Genomic DNA, 18503 nt, shown 5'->3' on the forward strand with positions numbered 1-18503 from the left:
CCTGATTCAAACGTCTGCCGGCCCCGCCCCCCGACCAATCAGTGGCGAGTAGGGTGATGACGGCCCCGCCCCCCGACCAATCAGTGGCGAGTAGGGTGATGACGGCCCCGCCCCCCGACCAATCAGCTGCCTGTAATGTGGTGACTTCAGAAATATTCCCGGCTCAGCCCGGTTACAACCTTGGCAGAATGGTTACAGAAAAAGTAATAATTTAAATAGTAGGGTTTTACTAATATTTATAACTTACAAATATTTAAAAAATTAGGAAAAAAAAGTTCCAGACATTTTATCGCTATGTTGGTCTGTCCTAAGCCAGTAGGTCAAATGAAAGGAATAGCTGAGACTTAGCTCAGCCAGATTATTGCGGTCTTTGCTGCCAGAGGTCTAGAGTTCAAGCCTGGCTTGATATGCCAAAATTTTTGTCAGCAATTTTTGTGTTTTTTTTACATCAAAATGTTTGTCTCTGTCCTGTGACGACGCACATTACTTTTCTCTTTCCCCTTCTTCTGATTGGTTGTCCCGATTTTCTGCCATAACTTTTGAATTTGAGTGGAGTTTGCGCGCGCAGCTCCCGCGGGGGGAGGGGCTGATGTTCAGCGCGGCCGCCATCTTGGTCGAGGCGCCGCATTGACTGCCTGAGAACGTCGGGCGTGGCCGCCATCTTGGATCGGTATCGCTTTAACTCTAGAGCGTTCACTTCTATTGTGGAAGGAGGTGTCTGCATAAGTAAAATAACTATAACTCACTTGATTTTCAACCGATTTTCACGCGGTTTGCTTTGTTACAAACGGCAGACATGTAGCTATGATACAGGATGCTTGATGTACGTTAAATATGCAAGCTTTCATGCTAAAATACGTTCTGCAGGTAGTCACACTTCAGGTATACACACACACACACACACACACACACACACACATATATATATATATATATATATATATATATATATATATATATATATATATATATATGTATATATATATATATATATATATATATATATATATACACACACACACACACACACACACACACACACACACACACAATATACACAATACAAAATACAGTATAGCATATTAATGAATGTATTAATATATTTGAATAACAGACATAACAAGCTTAAAAACAAAAAACATAACGGATGACAGCATACAATTGTCATAATGGAGAAAAAAAAGAAACATTTGGAAGGAGTGTGTGTGTGAGGAATTGTATATTAGTGTTATAAATTGAAATTATATAATAATGCAATCGCTATGATATATAATTTTACAATATAATACAGTCAAAAATATATGAAATGAAGCAACATACAATGCAATAATACAATATGCTATATTACTGGGTACGCTAATATGAAATAACAACATGTAATATAATATGGTATAATAGATTAATATAATATCATACATTCTGGACCATGAGATACAGCTGTACTGTATGATCGTCGTTCATTTGAGTGATCTGATTTTTTTTTTCATGGTTTGCATTAATGGGCGTGTCCTCACGGCTCAACAGCGCCCCCAAGAATACTTTTTTCTGCCATAACTTTTGAAAGGTTTGACATAGAGAGTCGTGGGTGGTGTCATGGGACTCGGCATTGAGTCCTTGACCATAATTGGTGACAATTAGCCCAGTCCCTTTTTCTGATTGGTTGTCCCTATTTTCTGCTTTAACTTTTGAATGTTTTGACATAGAGAGTCGTGGGTGGTGTCATGGGACTCTGTAATGAGTCCTTGATCTTCTTTGCCCTGAATTAGCCCCGCCCCTTCTTCTGACTGGTCGTCCCTTTTTTCTGCTATAACTTTTGAAGGGTTTGACATAGGAAGTCGTGGGTGGTGTCATTTCTGATATGCTTATGGGGGGCGGTTGACGTGAGTGCGAGGGCCCGTTCATTGCTGCTTGCAGCTTTAATTACTATTATTATTATTATTATTATTTTGAGCCACTGTTTTAAAGCAATGTCTGATTTTCATTAGTTAGTTTTCAGGTAATCACTAAGTAATTTTAGTGGGCATTGTGGGTTTTTCTTTTTTTAGTGCAAGAAGAAATGTATGTACGTGTGAGCGAATACAGCATTTCCTTTAGTTAAACGGTCATTTATGAATGGATTAATACAGTATTAACAGCATTAAACCTCAACATCAGGTTGTCAGGAATTGTTGTAGAGAATTAACAGCACAATTAAGGGTTTCATTTTCTTTTGATATGAAAAAATACAAAATTATGGTTTATATTAAGGTCCAACTTTTGGAGTGTGTGTGTTTTTTTGATGTGTGTGTGAGTAGCAGAAAAAATCATTGCATTGCTGCAAATCATGTCTGGTAAGGAACCGTAATTATTAACTTTCGGTACTTGATGGGATAAAGTTATCAAAAAAATATTCTTTACTTTCACAAGATTGTCTCTAAATATCACATTTCTAAGATTCAAGATTCAAAGTGTTTATTGTCATATGCACAGTAGAAGTTGCATTTCTGCTGTCCACATACAATTGCCTAGTTAGTTAAAGAGAATATAGATGGATGTGCAAAGGAGCTCAGTGTGCAAAATGAGCTTAATGTGCCAGTGACCTCATGTGCAGGATTAAAGTCGAGGTCGTCTGAGTTGAGGAGTCTGATGTCAGCGGGGAAGAAAGAGTTATTGAGTCGGGAGGTTCTAGATTTCACACTTCTGAACCTTCCTCCCGAGGGCAGGAGTGTGAATAGTCTGTGTCGGGGGTGTGTGGGGTCTTTGAGGATGGAGCCAGGTCTCATATGGACTCTGTGTGGTATATGCTCTGCAGAGAGGGCAGTGCAGCCCTGATGATCTTCTCCGCAGTCCTTACCACTGCCTGCCTTAGCGGCAGTGCTGCCGTACCAAGCAGTGATGCAGAGTGTGCTCTCCACAATGCAGCTGTAGAAGCTGCTGAGGATCTTGGTCGACATGCCAAACTTCCTCCACCTCCTTAGGAAGTACAGCTGTGTAGTGTTCAGTGTCCAGGCCAGGGCCTCCCTGATGTGCAGCCCCAGGTACTTAAAGCTGCTCACCCTCTCCACTTCAAGCTCCCGGATAGATAGTGGCTGGTGAGGCCTCCTCTTCCTCCTCGTGTCCACTATCATCTCCTTCGTCTTATCAGTATTGAGGATAAGGTTGTTGTCCCCGCACCGTGACGCCAGGCTGGCCACCTCTCTTCTGTAAGCCGCTTTGTCCCCTCCAGTCCCCTCCATTGTTACCCATCCTGACAAACTGAAGTCTACCAGTTAAAGTCCAGGTGCCAGTCACCAGTCACAGAGGATGCGGTGCAGGCCGAGTGTGGTCAGTTTGCGGGTGAGTTTGTGGGGAATGATGAAGGCAGAGCTGTAATCAACAAAGAGTACCCTGATACAGGAGTCTTTGTTTTCCAGATGGGGTCCAGAGAATCCAGAGTGTCTGGGATGTTGCTCTGGATGTGGGCCAGCGACACTCTCTCAAAACGTTTTGCATGATTGGAGTAAGTGCAACTGCTCTGTAGTCGTTTAGGCATTGCTAAACCCTCACTTTTATTTTACCTTGTATTCAAATTAGATTTAAAAGCCTACGTGGTTTCCTCAGCATGAGATTTCAAAGGGGATGAAATTACTGTATAAACAAGTTATAAAGTCATAAAATATGTGATTCCAGCTCTAGCTTGTGAGTTGACAACTACATGTACTGGAGGCAACGCAAGGAATATCAACGTGAACACGAGTCCTTGGGTTATGTTTGAAACAGCACCTTTATTTCTAACAGGGAGCAGGAAAAGGCCCCTCTGAAACTTCCCACACAGAAATACAAATGCAGATGGCCATGATCTCTCCTTTGTTAACCAAGGATGCCATATCCAAGCAAATAACTATCCTTATGCACATATGCACCTACTTCTTCATTTATTAACCTCATCACGCATTAATCTATGCAGCAGTTCATGCAGCAGTTCATGCAATGTGTTGTGTTGTGTATTATGTTGAAACAAAGCGACTACAGATATACAAACAAAAACACAAGCATGATGAGGATAAATGCTTTTTCTCTTTTACCAAAATACAATGTGGTAACCTTCAAAGGTTCTTGTGCTGCGGCATGTAAATGGAGCCATGGCAGCGTTAAAGATACTTGGCAGTTGAAGAACGCAACAAAGAAACAAAGGAACTCACAGCGAGAGCAGGGCTGGCTGAGATGTCAGAGGCATTGAGAGCGAATGCGGCGCCCCGGGCCCCGACGTAGAGACGCTCACGCTCCGTCTCCAGCAACAACGTGCTGTAGTTGACTGCAGAGGACTGAAAACGCCTGCAGCCATGGAGACCTGAGGAAAGACGAGGACATTAACGTATGTGAACCTTTGTAAACCCTGAAACTGCTTCTGCTGTAATTGTTTGCACAACAGCTCCTAACGTCCTTAAAGGAAATACAGTTTATTATTACACTTTATTAGGTACACTATAGATACATCTACATGCCACACCTGCTCTTAAGAGTCTGACTCAGCAGTATGAAATCCACAATAATTTACGATTCAAAGGAATGGTTGTGAAAATTTAGAGATAACACACTCAAAATCAGTAAGACTGAAAACCGGTGATTGACAGGGCTGATTCGTTCTTCTTCTTCTTTCTTTTCCCCACTCGATATATTCCTTCACAGTGATGAAGTTCCTCGAAAAACATTTTTTGATGTGTAAGCTTTACATGGTTTTACCCGTAAGGTAAAAATAACCCGTGGAGTATTGACAACCAAATCGACTGGGACAGAAAACTTAATCCAACCTTGAAAGAGCAGCATCCTGCCGAACATCCCCAGCACGCTGACTCTCACAAAGCCACATGCCTAAGATTACAGCTCATACAGCACACAGCCAGCAGTCTCTATTATAGATAATAATAAAATAACTGCTTGACAAGCTAAATATATTACTACACGGATATATCGAAGCACAAACAGTTTGATTAGTGTCTGTCTTTTTGAAAACAAATATAAGTATATAAATAAACTGATCTCCTGTTCATGATTATACTTTCAAGTTTCCAACTTTGCAACAATGGTTTGTTCTAAATATATTCTAAATATAGTTTTTGTTATCCTTTGGATGTCTATTCGTCTTTTTTTTTTTTTAAGAAAATGATTTGTTCGTTGTTTTTGCCTAACACATCACCCTAAAAGACGTCCAACAGTCACAGCACACTGTGTGACATATTCAAGCTCAGGAGTAACAGCCTTTTCAATCAGACCTGACAGGATGGGAATAAAAGGTGAAACTGAATTTCATCTTCACTGATGGATTTGTTGCTTCATGTTTTTTGAGTTTTGGCGCAAAGCTCTGACAAAGCCTTGTACTTGGATTTTAAGGGACCTTCTTGTACAAGCTAGGTCTTTTTTTACACTGCTTAAAGAAACTTTTTTTTTAATAGCCTTTTATTTCATTGTAACAGCACAGAAAATCTGTCTTTTCTGTTCTGTATTTTCAGAAATAGGTTAAACGCACAGCTCACTGCAAAAATCATGAAAAAAAAAGGAATTTTGCAAGAAAATTGCTGACAGATAGTGCTGCTGGGAAATCCACAATTTCTTTACTGTTAACGACTAAACTTCTGTTTTTTATTCTCAGTAATGAAATGATTTGTCATAAAAAGCTTAGTTGAAGACTGATCACCAACAATCCTCGGATTTGTGTTTATTACTGTATATGTGCATCTGACAGTGAATAGATATATTCACACACACACGCACGCACGCACACACATTTTTGTATATACATATATATATACAGGGCACAGGACCAGCAGGAGCAATATTTTGAAGTGTATATTGACACTTTAAAGGGTTAATGCTTCATAAGCAGAGCTCTGCTGTAAATAGTGCACTGTAAATAACAGTAATTTATTCTAAGACATTTGCGTTCATCTATCCATGTGTGCATTGATGCAGCACTTTAATTTACTTCTTAACTTTGATAACGTACTCATCATGTTAAGCTGATTAAGTTAAAAGTTTGTTGGGAAAAAAAGTTTGCCCCGTTATCCGTGCACTTTTATAATCTGAGAAGGGTTCAAAAGAAAAAAAGTCACAGCTGGACTTTGTTTCCACAAGCAGCAACATGGAGAACTACATTTAGGTTTTCATTGAATTTCCAACTGTAACAAAAACTGCAATAAATAAATAATAATTAAAAAGAACAACTTAATTTGCTAACACCTTAAAAAAAAACAACTGTTACTGTAAATCAGAATCAGTTGGTTCCAACTTTCCAATTCAGCCTACAAACGAAGTTCACCTCTACTAATTATTTACAGAGAAGCAGAGCAGCAAAGTTCAAACACATTACCTCATGCAGTGGCATGCCTCTCCCTCCTGCAGTCTCTCCATATTCTCCACATCTTCTACTGTCAAACAAATCGCCTACACATCCTCTCGCACCACTCTTCAGCTTTCCACTTTTCCTCTCGCCCAACTGGCAGCTCCATCTTCAAGATCTTTCTCTAAATATATCTCAGCACATGTCCAAGAAAAGCTGGTTTTTGGTTGTTGTTTTCATCAAAACTGTCTATAAACACCAATCTTAGCGTCTTCAAATCTCTAACTTTCTGTCTTTTCATCAGTAGGAGAGATAAAACGTAGCTGTTTCCACTACCTTCTCGTAAAGGGAGATTTTTGGATGGCAACTTTGCTTTGTTCATATTAGCACTGATCAGACATTACATTTAGCCTTCACTGTGACAAACTGTTCTGTTGAGAAACAAGAGGGCATAAAACATAGAATATCAGATTTATGCTCGTTACTACTTTATGTAGATTTCTGTGGTTTGCATTTCTTTTTTTCTTTGTATGTATTTTTCGCCATCCGGCTCTCCAGGCTGTTTTTGGATGTATCCGTCTGACAGGTCAAGATACTAATGAGGTAAGTCGCACAAACACTCAGCAACGAAACATTTGTGTAACGCATGCACACATGCATGCACACATGCATGCACGCACACACACACACACTGACAATGCTGGAGAGTCGTTTGCCACAGTCACAAAAAAAAACTGAGAAATGATGTACATTTCAAACACATAATGTATCAGGAACCTTCTCAGATGGGATAAGCATGACACCAATCTCAATAGGCAGAGACAGATATTCTACGGGAATGTTTCAGCCCTAACAATATGTGCATAAGTTAAGTCAGCCTTGAATATTAATGCCTGCTGTGACTGATGCTGAGCAGGTTTCACTATTAGCTGTGGTGTAAATTTGACAGCAATTAAGCAGCGTAAGTGCAAAAGCAAATCACTTCCCCTGCCTTCCAGTAAGTAGTGGAATGAGGAAAAGTGTCAGACCTCTTGCATCTGCAGCCAATTCACTCTTCCCCCCTGCATATTGCATGGCTGTCAAGTAAGTTGTCATTAAGATTCCTATCAGCATCTGTGAAATAAAATCCACTCTGCTCAGTTGAGCAGCAGCAGCAGCAGCAGATCCCATCCTGAGATGCTCCTGGCCATTCAGGTGTCGACTTTTCTCCCTTATTCTCTCCAGGAATAAGAAGAGTCATATCGATGTGGGATTTTGAGAACACGATCTTCTCCTACACTCTGTGAGTGTCTCATTATGGTTGAAGACAATGCTTTACAGCGCAGAAAAATCCAACATTTCACCTGAGTAATCCAAGCATTAGGACACACAATACCTATTGTGTCTGTGTGAGGGTCCCACACAAGGGCCAGGTAACTCAAAACAGCCCAGCTGGGAGTGTGACACAGCAAGAAGGAGATTTACCTGAGCTGTATTACAATGAAAGAGCGTCCCAAAGCACATTGTACCCTCTGTTTACAAGTGTATGCAAGACAAGGCACGTATGAGTTGGTCTACAGGGAAGGACAAGGTGCAAGTAAGGCAGTGCAAGGTGCCCAGATGATACTATTTACTGAGCAAACAGTTGGAGGGACCTCAGCTGATCGACAAAGTACACTGTGTGCAGGGACACGCAGGAGCACGCACGCACAGAGTCTGCAATCTTCAAACGGACTGTGACAAACTCACGTGTGGAAGTCAGTTCTGGTTGGACAGTTTTTCTACACCTCAGTGGTATTTAGATCTGCTGACCCTCTAAGAGAGGAAACTTCAAACATAGCCTGACAGGTTTGAGTACGGATATTTAAACCCATTCACCATTCCCTCTTTGCGCTATCCGCTTCTAGTCTTCTATCCTGAAAACTTTCTTTTTTTTAATCCAAAAAATATGTTCAAAGTTGGTCAATGCATGCAGGTGTCATTTGTCTGCCCACTCAAGTTTGGAGGCGTTGCCTCCATAGGTTGCTAAGGAACACAAAGATAAGAGAGATTGGATGTAAGTTTGCATATAAAAATCTTCTCATTGGGAAAAGGGAAGTGAAAGAAACAAAGACTAGTTGTTACAGCAACATCACAGAGCATTAAAAGGACAATAAGAGGTAAATGCAAAGTTAGAGATATATAAGATTAGAGGAGGGGGTGTGGATAGGGCTTTAGATGGCACTAACTGATAATATATATAAACTGAAATAAGATATAGTGAGACGTTTATGTCAAGTTGAGTAACAGGACAATGTGCTAAAAATATATATAAACGTTTTAGTAAAAATATATGGCGAAACAAAATATTGTTCTGCAAGAACAACTTGTAAAAGAAGTAAGTTTGATCACAAGTTAAAGTGAGAAAATTTATGTCACATGTCCGTGTCTCAGTAAGTACAGTCTCCAATCAGATAACAGTTTTGCTTGAAAGATGCAAACCTCCGTACCATGCACTAAAGAAAAGATACAGTAAAGCATCGTCTTGGGCCACACCACAACAGTTGTCATGGTTACAGTGTTTCTCTCCTACCTACAGTTGTGTGAGACTCCTCTGAAGCGCTGCGGGGATCCAAGTCAAAGCTATTCACACATCTGTGTCTGTGCATGCCATCACTCACAAGGTGAGTAAATAATAACCACATCCAGATGAATAAATTAAATAAAAGTTTCACAGTGGAGAGAAGATAATGTGTATTCAATAGAGTGATCCCACAAACGAGACGAAGAGGACTGGAGGGAGGAGAATGAAATTGCTTTAAGTGTGAGAGGAGGCAAAAAAAAAGAAGAAACACATCTGGTCAAAATGCGCCAGAATATGCAACAGTGCCATATGTGAGACAAAAATGAACTGATTTCCAGGGGGGGATAAAGTTAATTATATATTTTCTGTTAAAGAACATCTGAGAGTATGATTTTTCTATTTGCTTTATTCAATTTCAGGGACGGAAAAAAGAAAGAAGGGAATGCTTTGCAATAGTGTGAGAAGCCAAAATGATCTGAGATATCAGATAACCTTTACCGAGGCTTCAGACTTGGATTAGCATCTTTGATTTTGACTTTGACTTGATTCATAAGCCATGTGTTCCTCTAAAGCAGATGCACAGCACAGCCTGAAAATGTTCAGAGACCTGCTTGTAAGAGCAAACCAGAACCCCTGTTTGACTGTCAGAGACCTTCAGGAATATTCAGCAGGCTCAGAAGTGGCGAGGCGCTGCTTTCCTGTGCAGCGTCACATGCACAAATACGGCTGTCATAGAAGAGCAATCAGAAGGAAACCTTTTCGGCATCCTCAAGACAAAACTCTTGAGTCGGAAATCTGCATTTGACACAAGCCTGATATATTTTCAAAACAAAAATTTCAAAAAAATAAAGATAAAGCAAAACTTTTAGCCAACGATGAGCAAAGATATCTTCCTGAACATCTGGGGACAAAATTCAAAAGACTGAAGAACACAGAAGAGTCAGAGAACCACAAACCTTCAGCAGGAAGTGTAAAAATCCCCCCAAACATGAACTTAAAATCTCTCGGCTGCAACAACACTTCTTTTCCATCCATCCATCCATCCATCCATCCATCCATCCATCCATCCATCTGAGAGTAACAGAATGTGTGAAGAGTATCACTGTAAAACTTGACAGCTTCTATATAAAAGTTTGAATATGAAGCACAGAATATTGAGTTGGGAATTATTTCCAGTATTAGATCGATTATTTAAGATGCTTGAACAGTTTGACAGGAATGGAGCAGTGGTTGATACAACGCTTACACACCAGGAAGGTTCCTGCTTCAAATTTCACTTTGGATCTCTTTCCATGTCTGCATGCTGCCCTGCTGCAGTGTGACCCGTAGCTATAACATGTCACAATATCTGTCGCTGTAAGAGCCTTTAAGAGTGGCCAATAAAATCAATTCTTAGATTAATCAAACAAAGACAAGAAATTATTTCATGAAAAATCCAACTGTAGACCTTCTGAACTTCCTGTAGACCTGAGGTCTGCTCCAACTGTCAGCTCCTTTAAATCAGGACTAAAAACATTACTGTTTACTCAAGCGTACTCCTAAATTAAACTTACCTGCTGTATTCTACTGCCCTTAGTTTTAACAGCTTGTGCTTTTTATTATTTTACTTCTTTTCTTATCATCTTATTCAATCTCATTTGTTATTTACTGTCTAATTATGTCGAATTATTTAATGTCTAATTATGTTTTGCTGCTTTTAATGTCAATGTAAAGCACTTTGAATTACCTTGTGTTGAATTGTGCTATATAAATAAATTATCCTTGCCTTGCCTTGGTACCCCTCTGCACTGAAAGGTGATAAAGAATCACTTTGCAAGTTGTGTCAAACTAAACTGAATATTTTGGACCCACGTCACACACGAGAAACCATTTTAACAATCGAAGAAACACCCAGTTGAACTTGTTAACAACCACTGTTGACAGTCGATGAAGGAAGCAGGTAGGACAGGTCTAACGCGTGACGCGTGGACACTGATTGCATAAGAACTGAATCTCACTATTTTGGTTTGAGAGCAGCAGGCTACTGTGGTCCAGCTTAAATCGCTCATTGTGCATGATCAGAATTATCCTTATTTTCAGTGATAACGGTCGTATTGAGGTCCGTAAATATTTCAGGTACAAGAATGTTGTTCTTTCCTTGCTGGCTCTGCACAGCGCCGGGACACATGTGTGCAGCTGTCTAACCATGCCTCTCCGGATTCTTTTATTAATCAAAGACATCAGATCTGTCCTTACCACTGGTCAGCACAGTAACGCGGGGAGTCACATCCAGGTCCAGGGGGGTTCTGAATGGGTAGCCGGCTGCTACTCCGCACAAGCAGCTCAGCAACAGGAGCTGCGCCGCCGGGGATCCAGCTCCCTGCATCTCCACCGAGGCGCTCTCCAACCACGGCGTACTGTATGTGCACACCCCTACGTTTACGCTGACATGATCACGGCATACAGCTCTTCACACAGACAATCGCACACACTCGGAGACGAGCAGCTGCCTGTTCCACCGGGCTGGAGGGATGAAACCTGAAAAACATTAAAACACAGAGAGCACATAGTGTTAATCGTCTGTGACTAATATTACTCTAACATTACACCTAAAAAAGGTGTAGAAAAGTAGAAAAGGATGGAAAGTTGGTGCAGTAGAGTTCTCACATGATAAATGAGCTGATGTAAAGGATGATGACAGAGATATGAAAGACATAAATAAGTATAATAATAATAATAATACATTTTATTTATATAGCGCTTTTCTGGGCACTCAAAGACGCTTTACATTAAAACAAAACACATAATACAAATTACAATTACACAGGACAGTACAAAAGGACACAACATGAGACAGGACATTAATCACACATTAAAATATGTATATTTGCTCATAAAATACCCGATCAGGCTTTACGTGTTGCAAAATCTGGCTGTGTGGCTGTGAGGGTGAGCAGCAGCTGTCATGTCCAAACGCAGGTCTGAGAATACCACGAACCACACAACAACTGTCGGACACAGCTACGAGCTGATATCACAAGTGAACACTTGAAGACTAAACTGGGATTTGAGGAAATCCAGACCGATAAGGTGCGAAACCAGTTCACACTGCAGACCTACCTGAGAGACGCCACGAGAAAAAGCATGGTGAAATGTGATCATATCTAAATGTGTGTGAGGATGTGTGTGTGTTTTGTATGCTATGAATACCAATGTTGCTCCTGCAGACCCTCTTCTGGAGGAGTCAAAGAAGTGATGGTGAGACAAGGGGAGGGAAGGTGTGTGTGTGTGTGTGTGTGTGTGTGTGTGTGTGTGTGTGTGTGTGTGTGTGTGTGTGTGTGTGTGTGTGTGTGTGTGTGTGTGTGTGTGTGTGTGTGTGTGTGTGTGTGTGTGTGTGTGTGTGTGTGTGTGTGTATCCCATGCACCACTGCACACATCAATACAGACAAGTCACTCTGTCGAGCATCACCTATCTCTCCAAATCTTATTTGCGCTAATTGTAACATCTCTGTTTCTTTCAAACACATACACCCACACACACACACACACACACACACACACACACACACACACACACACACACACACACACACACACACACACACACACACACACACACACACACACACACACACACACACACACACACACACACACACACACACACACACACAAGCTTCCAGAAGCCTTGAGAGCTGAGCGTCTAGGGAGCCTGCTTTTGTTTTTACATGAACGCACACATATGGATTGCACAAATGTTTTCATACGGATCCAGTGTAGCAACAAAAAACAAGTTAAAAGGTGAAGTCAGAAGCAGAAGAGGCAGCGCCCTCACGGAAAGTCTTTGTGGTCCCTCAAGGCTGACACCATGACAACGGCTGACTTGAACATTGCATAATGTGACGGATGAGCACGGCGGCATGCAGGTGCGGATGAGTGAGAGGCAGCAGATTCAGTGTTAAACTCAGCGATGGAATCACAAGCTCCTGCTTCATTCCAACATGTGAACCATCACATGCTCAGATCGCGTAAGACTCGGTGGAGCCTTCAGGTTAGCGATTGCAGCAAGATAGTTCATATTTTTGTTTCAGTAAATTCTTTTTTTTTTTAAACGTAGATAATATTTTCAAAACAGATGATTCATTTTCCACCCCCCTGCAGATTATCCCTGACAGCAGCTCCAGAGCTATGATAAGTACAGTTAGGACAGCACTGAGAAGATACTGTATGGTTTTTTTTGCAATGTTGTCCACCTCAGAATCAGGATTGTTTTTAAAAGTCTATCCGTGTGACATCAGCAGCCAAACGTATACATATGTGGAAGATGATAAAAACACAGCATGTTGAATGGAATCAGTCAATTTCTATGGTTGTTTTCAACAAACATTAGATTTTTTCAGTTTCTATGATGTTAGCATTTCCTGTGTTTTTCATTTTTTTTAAATACAAATAAAGCAACAAACTGAAACCTTGCAGCTCGTGGTTTGTGGACTTTTTAAAAAAGCAACAAGAAGAAAAACCTTTCAACCTTGTAAGGTAACACTATGACTAAAGGAAATTTTGAGACAAAACCAAAACCAACTGAACAATCATAATGACAGATTTCAGGTGTCAGGAAAGGGATATTTCTATCAAGGATGAAGTGAAATAAAGCCACTGGTTGATGAAATGTGTGTGAAATATGTTGGTCTGAGGAAAGTACAGACCCTCAGAACTGAACTATTTAAATTGGGCCAGTCCTGAATTTGGTAAATATAACATTACATTGATGTAGCAAGTTTACTACGGGGACACCAGCTACTTTCGTTTTAAAATCTCTCCCAGGATGTAAAAGGTGTGTCAGCTCCTGCGCCCAAGTTCCTTGTAAAAGATGTCAGAGCAGGTGCACTGAAGGACACTTGCACAAGTCCAGCACGGACTCAAATGGGCCGCCAGAGTCCAAGTCCTCTCAAACAGCATGGAAGTCACAGTGGTCCCGATGGGGTCTCACGATAATTTGCAGAAGTGGGGCGTATTTAAGTGGCAATGAAGCAGAAATATGATGATAGAAAGCAGCAAGCAGGAGGTAAAAAAAATCCCCCTCATGAGTTCACCAGTGCCACTTATTGTCACATTTTCAAATTCTTCAGACGCATTAGAGCCCCTGAACCAGGACAGTTCCAACTGTTAATTGGTCACTGAGCACGCCAGTCAAAACTCTGAGAGCCCAGAGAGAGGGAGAGATGCTGGAAATGAAACGGGGCCGACCCAGAGGAAATCACACCACTCACAAACCTGACCTTCCTAATCTGTCTTTCTCCTGATCTCACTGCCAGTTCTCTGTCCCATGACATCCATTCACAGGAATGGATTTTATCAGGCAATTACAAAGCCTCCATGAACCTGTCTGAATGGAGCCCAGTGGTGACAGCTCCATTAACACACAGCACTCACTCTAAAGGACTCAAAAACTCAAAAACTCATTCAGCAAACAGACAAACTGTTTTAAGACACTTGTTTCACAGGCAGACAAAGGCAAGCCCAATGAATTGACGTCTGTTTGTTCTGGGGACTATAGCTTTACATGTTGTACAATCATGATGTGACGGGAACACTGAGTTACTGTGACAATTCAAAACAAGTCACAAAACTGTGCTTACATTTATAACTGTGGTTCCTTTTCTTATGTTATTCATGAGGATTTTTTCAACCCTGCAGACCAAAATCCTTCCAAATCTCCAAAGTTAAAGATTTAAAATTAATCATTTCTGCAATATAGAGAGCCTTGGCACCCTTTGGGAAGCTCATTTGCGATTACAACAAGATCACGGTCCATTTAAATGCGTCTAAATTGTATCTTCAAATGTATAATGAAAGAATATCTACTCGATTTATTTTATTTTCTAGTGGGTGAGTGTAATACCCTTCATCTGCCTGAGTTTACAACACCCTCCCTGATTTGGTGAAGTATTTTGCTGTCTCTTGTTCAAAGGCCCAGGCCTCTTTCAACAGATTTTCAACAGATTTTCAGTTTCAAAATGAGCCCAATGCTTTGATTTGGTGTCCGATCTGGACGGCATGAGTTTAACTTCTGGACTCTTGTGCTACAGTCTTGTTATAAGCTCAGATATGTGAAAGATTGTCACCATCTTACTAAAATAAACAAGACTTTTCCTGTAAAAGACACTGCCTGGACACATGGGTGTATATGTTACTCTAAAACCTTTATATTTACTGTTTTAAGCATTAATTCTGTCTTCACAAATTAATTCTTTAGAACATCAGGTCTGATGTTGAGCATTCAACCAGGAGATTGCAGATTCTCTGAATGACCCCAACGTTGTTAAGAAAGTTAATAGATTTTTCCTATTCTCATTCTGGGATTTTCTTATACCTAACCTGTCCCTTTTTTCTTTTTTCAGTATGAAAGTTCAAACACGCGTGAAAAATACATTCAAGTATAAACACGTGCTTGTTCACACGCCACCAAGAGACAAACTCCAAAAAAACCAAGCATACCATGTCATTCACAGCCTCCACTGTGGTGACTCTACTCTTTTGTCTGCACTTTGGACTTTCAGTGAGTGACTATGGCAGAATAATGACTCAGTCGGGATTTAAAATACAGATGAAGTCATAATAAAAGCCTGATCATGAACACACAAAAACATCCACCCCCTTTCCATTTTTCTCTCCACAACAAGCTTTAATATGTTCAGCTTCACCATGGGCAGCTTAAAATCCTACTTTCTTCATGCAACAAAACCCAATCTTCGCAACAACACATATTTTGGGGTTTGCTTCCATTTACCACAGCAGACTCTCAAGTCAAGAGTCTTCACTGTCTGGATAAGCTGGTTCACTGGGTTTACAGGGGCTTCTCTGCGGGCTTACTGATTAGGTTTGACTGGACAGATGGCTGGTGCCTTCTTTTTAAAAGACCCATCCTGCTCCTCCAGCAGCTCCCTGGTCCATCAGTGTGTGTTTAGAGCTTTCAATCAACTCAGACGCTGCTCAACTTGGGTTTTATCATACGTTTTCCATATCAATTACAGGTTTTATCCACATGTCCAGCAGATAAAAGTCACTCCACCAGAGCAGAATCTCTGAAGTTATGAGGCAGCCTTAAGACATGAGTCCAGGGGCGAAAATCCCGGGGGGGACAGGGGGGACAAGTCCCCCCCATTAGTAAAGCTGTCCCCCCCTAGAATAATTTGAGACAGAATTAATAATTTTGGAACAATGCAGTAGTATTTAGTAGTGATGCACCAAAATGAAAATTTGTGGCCGAAACTGAAATCGAAAATAATAATAAACAGTAAAATCTCATTACACTTAAAACAAGAGTCATCACCAGAAAAATAACTTGTTATTTGACAATTTTCACCTGTTTCAAGTAAATTTTCACTTGAAATAAATAGAAAAATCTGCCAGTGCGACAAGATTTATCTTATAAGCAAAACAATCTTGTTCCACTGGCAGATTTTTCTACTTATTTTAAGTGAAAATCTACTTGAAACAGGTGAAAATTGTTGTTGTTTTTTTTCCAGTGATGAGTCTTGTTTTAAGTGTAATGAGATTTTTTTTAACTAAAAATGAGACATTTTAACTAGAAATAAGACAAATATTCTTGTTAAGATCTGGGGTTTTTGCAGTGTATTATGTCAGATGTGCTGTATTATTGCCACCTTCCACCTAATACCATTGTTTTGTATTACTCAAGAAAGGTCTTCTGCCTGTTTGCGAGATAGAGTTGAAAATGTCAAAATGCTGTATTAAAGGAAGGCTAAAACTTTTATTCCTTGTCCCCCTAATTTATTCTCTAAAATTTTACTGTTTATTGTCCCCCCCAACTATGAAACGGGATTTTCGCCCCTGCATGAGTCACTTTTACACACATTTATTGCTGTAGTGAGAAGGAAACGTTTTAATATTCATTAAAGGCTTGATTAGCACTAATAACTATGAATCGACTTGATATATGTGGAGCATTACACAGTAAGACAGGTGGGAGATTTTAGTAGATTATAATAAACGTATAATGGTCAGTGTTTCTTACCTGTATTCAGTGACACACTCAGGAGAAACGGGCTGGAAACGATTCCGTGACATATAATCCAAGTGGACTTCAAAACGCCTGTGCACCCTTTGCAAATAAACACCCACTGAAAGACACACAGCAGATCCTCCGCTCATTTGCTGTCGCAGGTGACCCGCCCTCCAACCACTCTTTTTTTCTTTCTTTCAACAGCGTCTTCTTTCCCATCTTTCACTGTTAAGGCTGATTTATGGTTCCGCGTTACACCAACGCCGTAGGGTACGCGGCGACACGCACCGTCGCCGCGTACCCTACGGCGTAGGCTCTGCGTTGGTGTAACGCAGAACCATAATTCAGGCTTTATTCACTGCTGACACGACCATTGCACCACTTTTTTCTCGCGACTATTTTTCGGTCTGGTATTAGTATAACACTATTAAACGTTAAAACAAGAATAATTAACTAATTCATCGATTAATGATAATTGAAAAAAGTAAATAAATAAATAAAATATAATAAAAAGTTGTCTACGTAAAGCAACCTGTCCGTTTCAGCGCAGCGCTTAATGTTGCGTCTTGCTGCCATCTAGCGTTCACCAAGAGAATTGCCATTTAAAACATTATAAAAATCAATAAAACATTGATGCAATGTAGGTTTTAAGTGCTTCTATTGCAAAAAGAAAAAATAAATAAAAACAAAGAAAAATATTATCTTGTCTTTATTAAGAGGGGAATCATTAGTTTGTCCTGTCAAAAGAAGAAAATGAAATCACCTAAACCTTCCTTTCTAGCCTTTCATTATCATTCAACAATTACAATTGAATTGATAACATGTTAAATGCCCTGTTTTATTTAATTTCCTTTTTTATTTATGTATTAGATATGGTGGGGCAAAAGCCATTTAATTTAAATCAGTAGTATCTAAATTTGATCAACAGAACTTTAACATCGTCAACGGATGCTTCAAGGACAGACAATCAAAAATGACCATTACTCAGCTAATCAGTGGATCTTATCAAACTTGAAAGCAGGCCAGATAAACAAGTGCCAACAGTTCACACATACAAATGCCGGACACATCATACTTGCTTGGATGCCTGCAACTGGTAAAAACTCACATTACATACCTTTACTTTACATGACAGTGACCCTACAAGGCTGCTGTCCAGTTGTAAAATCATTAAAAGTCATGTGTGTATTTTTATAATTTAATGAACAGATTAGGCAGAGAGGTGTTCATTTGTCTCTCACACACAAGCTGAAACAGCAAACTGTAAAACCAATCTAAAACATGTGAAGCTTACAAACCATTTTTTCTTCTACTATGAAAAAAAACTAATATTAGTAGTCTTTCAGATCTGTCTTTTGGTTCATTGCTCTGGTATCTTTTTGCAATCACAATAGCAACTTTTTCCATCTTCAAGTAGTCATACAAATTACTGTTCAAAGGAAAATATAAATTAGAACTGCTTTGCTGCCTTCAAATAGTCCACATGAAAAAAATAATTAAAATTAAAAGTACAGTAATTTATGACTAAATAAGTAACTTTTAAGTATTCTTTAGAAAGAGTATACCACAAAATCTATGACTAGACTTTAACATTTTTGCACTGCTATATACTGATTCCTGACTTATTATGCAGCCAAAGCTGCTACAGCTTTTTAGATGAA

At 39.9% G+C, this 18503-nt stretch overlaps 1 protein-coding gene across 2 annotated transcripts in view; it reads right to left on the reverse strand.

Moving 5' to 3' along the window:
• Nucleotides 1-16950, reverse strand: part of LOC133463267 (semaphorin-4G-like) — a 37092-nt gene extending 20142 nt beyond the window's left edge. For both annotated transcript variants that reach the window (XR_009784340.1, XM_061744709.1), the window contains exons 1-3: nucleotides 16855-16950; nucleotides 11073-11354; nucleotides 4161-4309 (exon numbers count right to left, since the gene is read on the reverse strand). Coding sequence is in view for 1 of the 2 variants with exons in the window: in XM_061744709.1 (XP_061600693.1) it covers nucleotides 4161-4309; nucleotides 11073-11202 (279 nt within the window). In the remaining variant the exon portion in view is untranslated. The remainder of the gene's footprint in view (nucleotides 1-4160; nucleotides 4310-11072; nucleotides 11355-16854) is intronic.
• Nucleotides 16951-18503: the final 1553 nt, after the last annotated feature.

This window comes from Cololabis saira, chromosome 17 (assembly GCF_033807715.1).
Source record: "Cololabis saira isolate AMF1-May2022 chromosome 17, fColSai1.1, whole genome shotgun sequence".
NCBI lineage: Eukaryota > Metazoa > Chordata > Actinopteri > Beloniformes > Belonidae > Cololabis > Cololabis saira.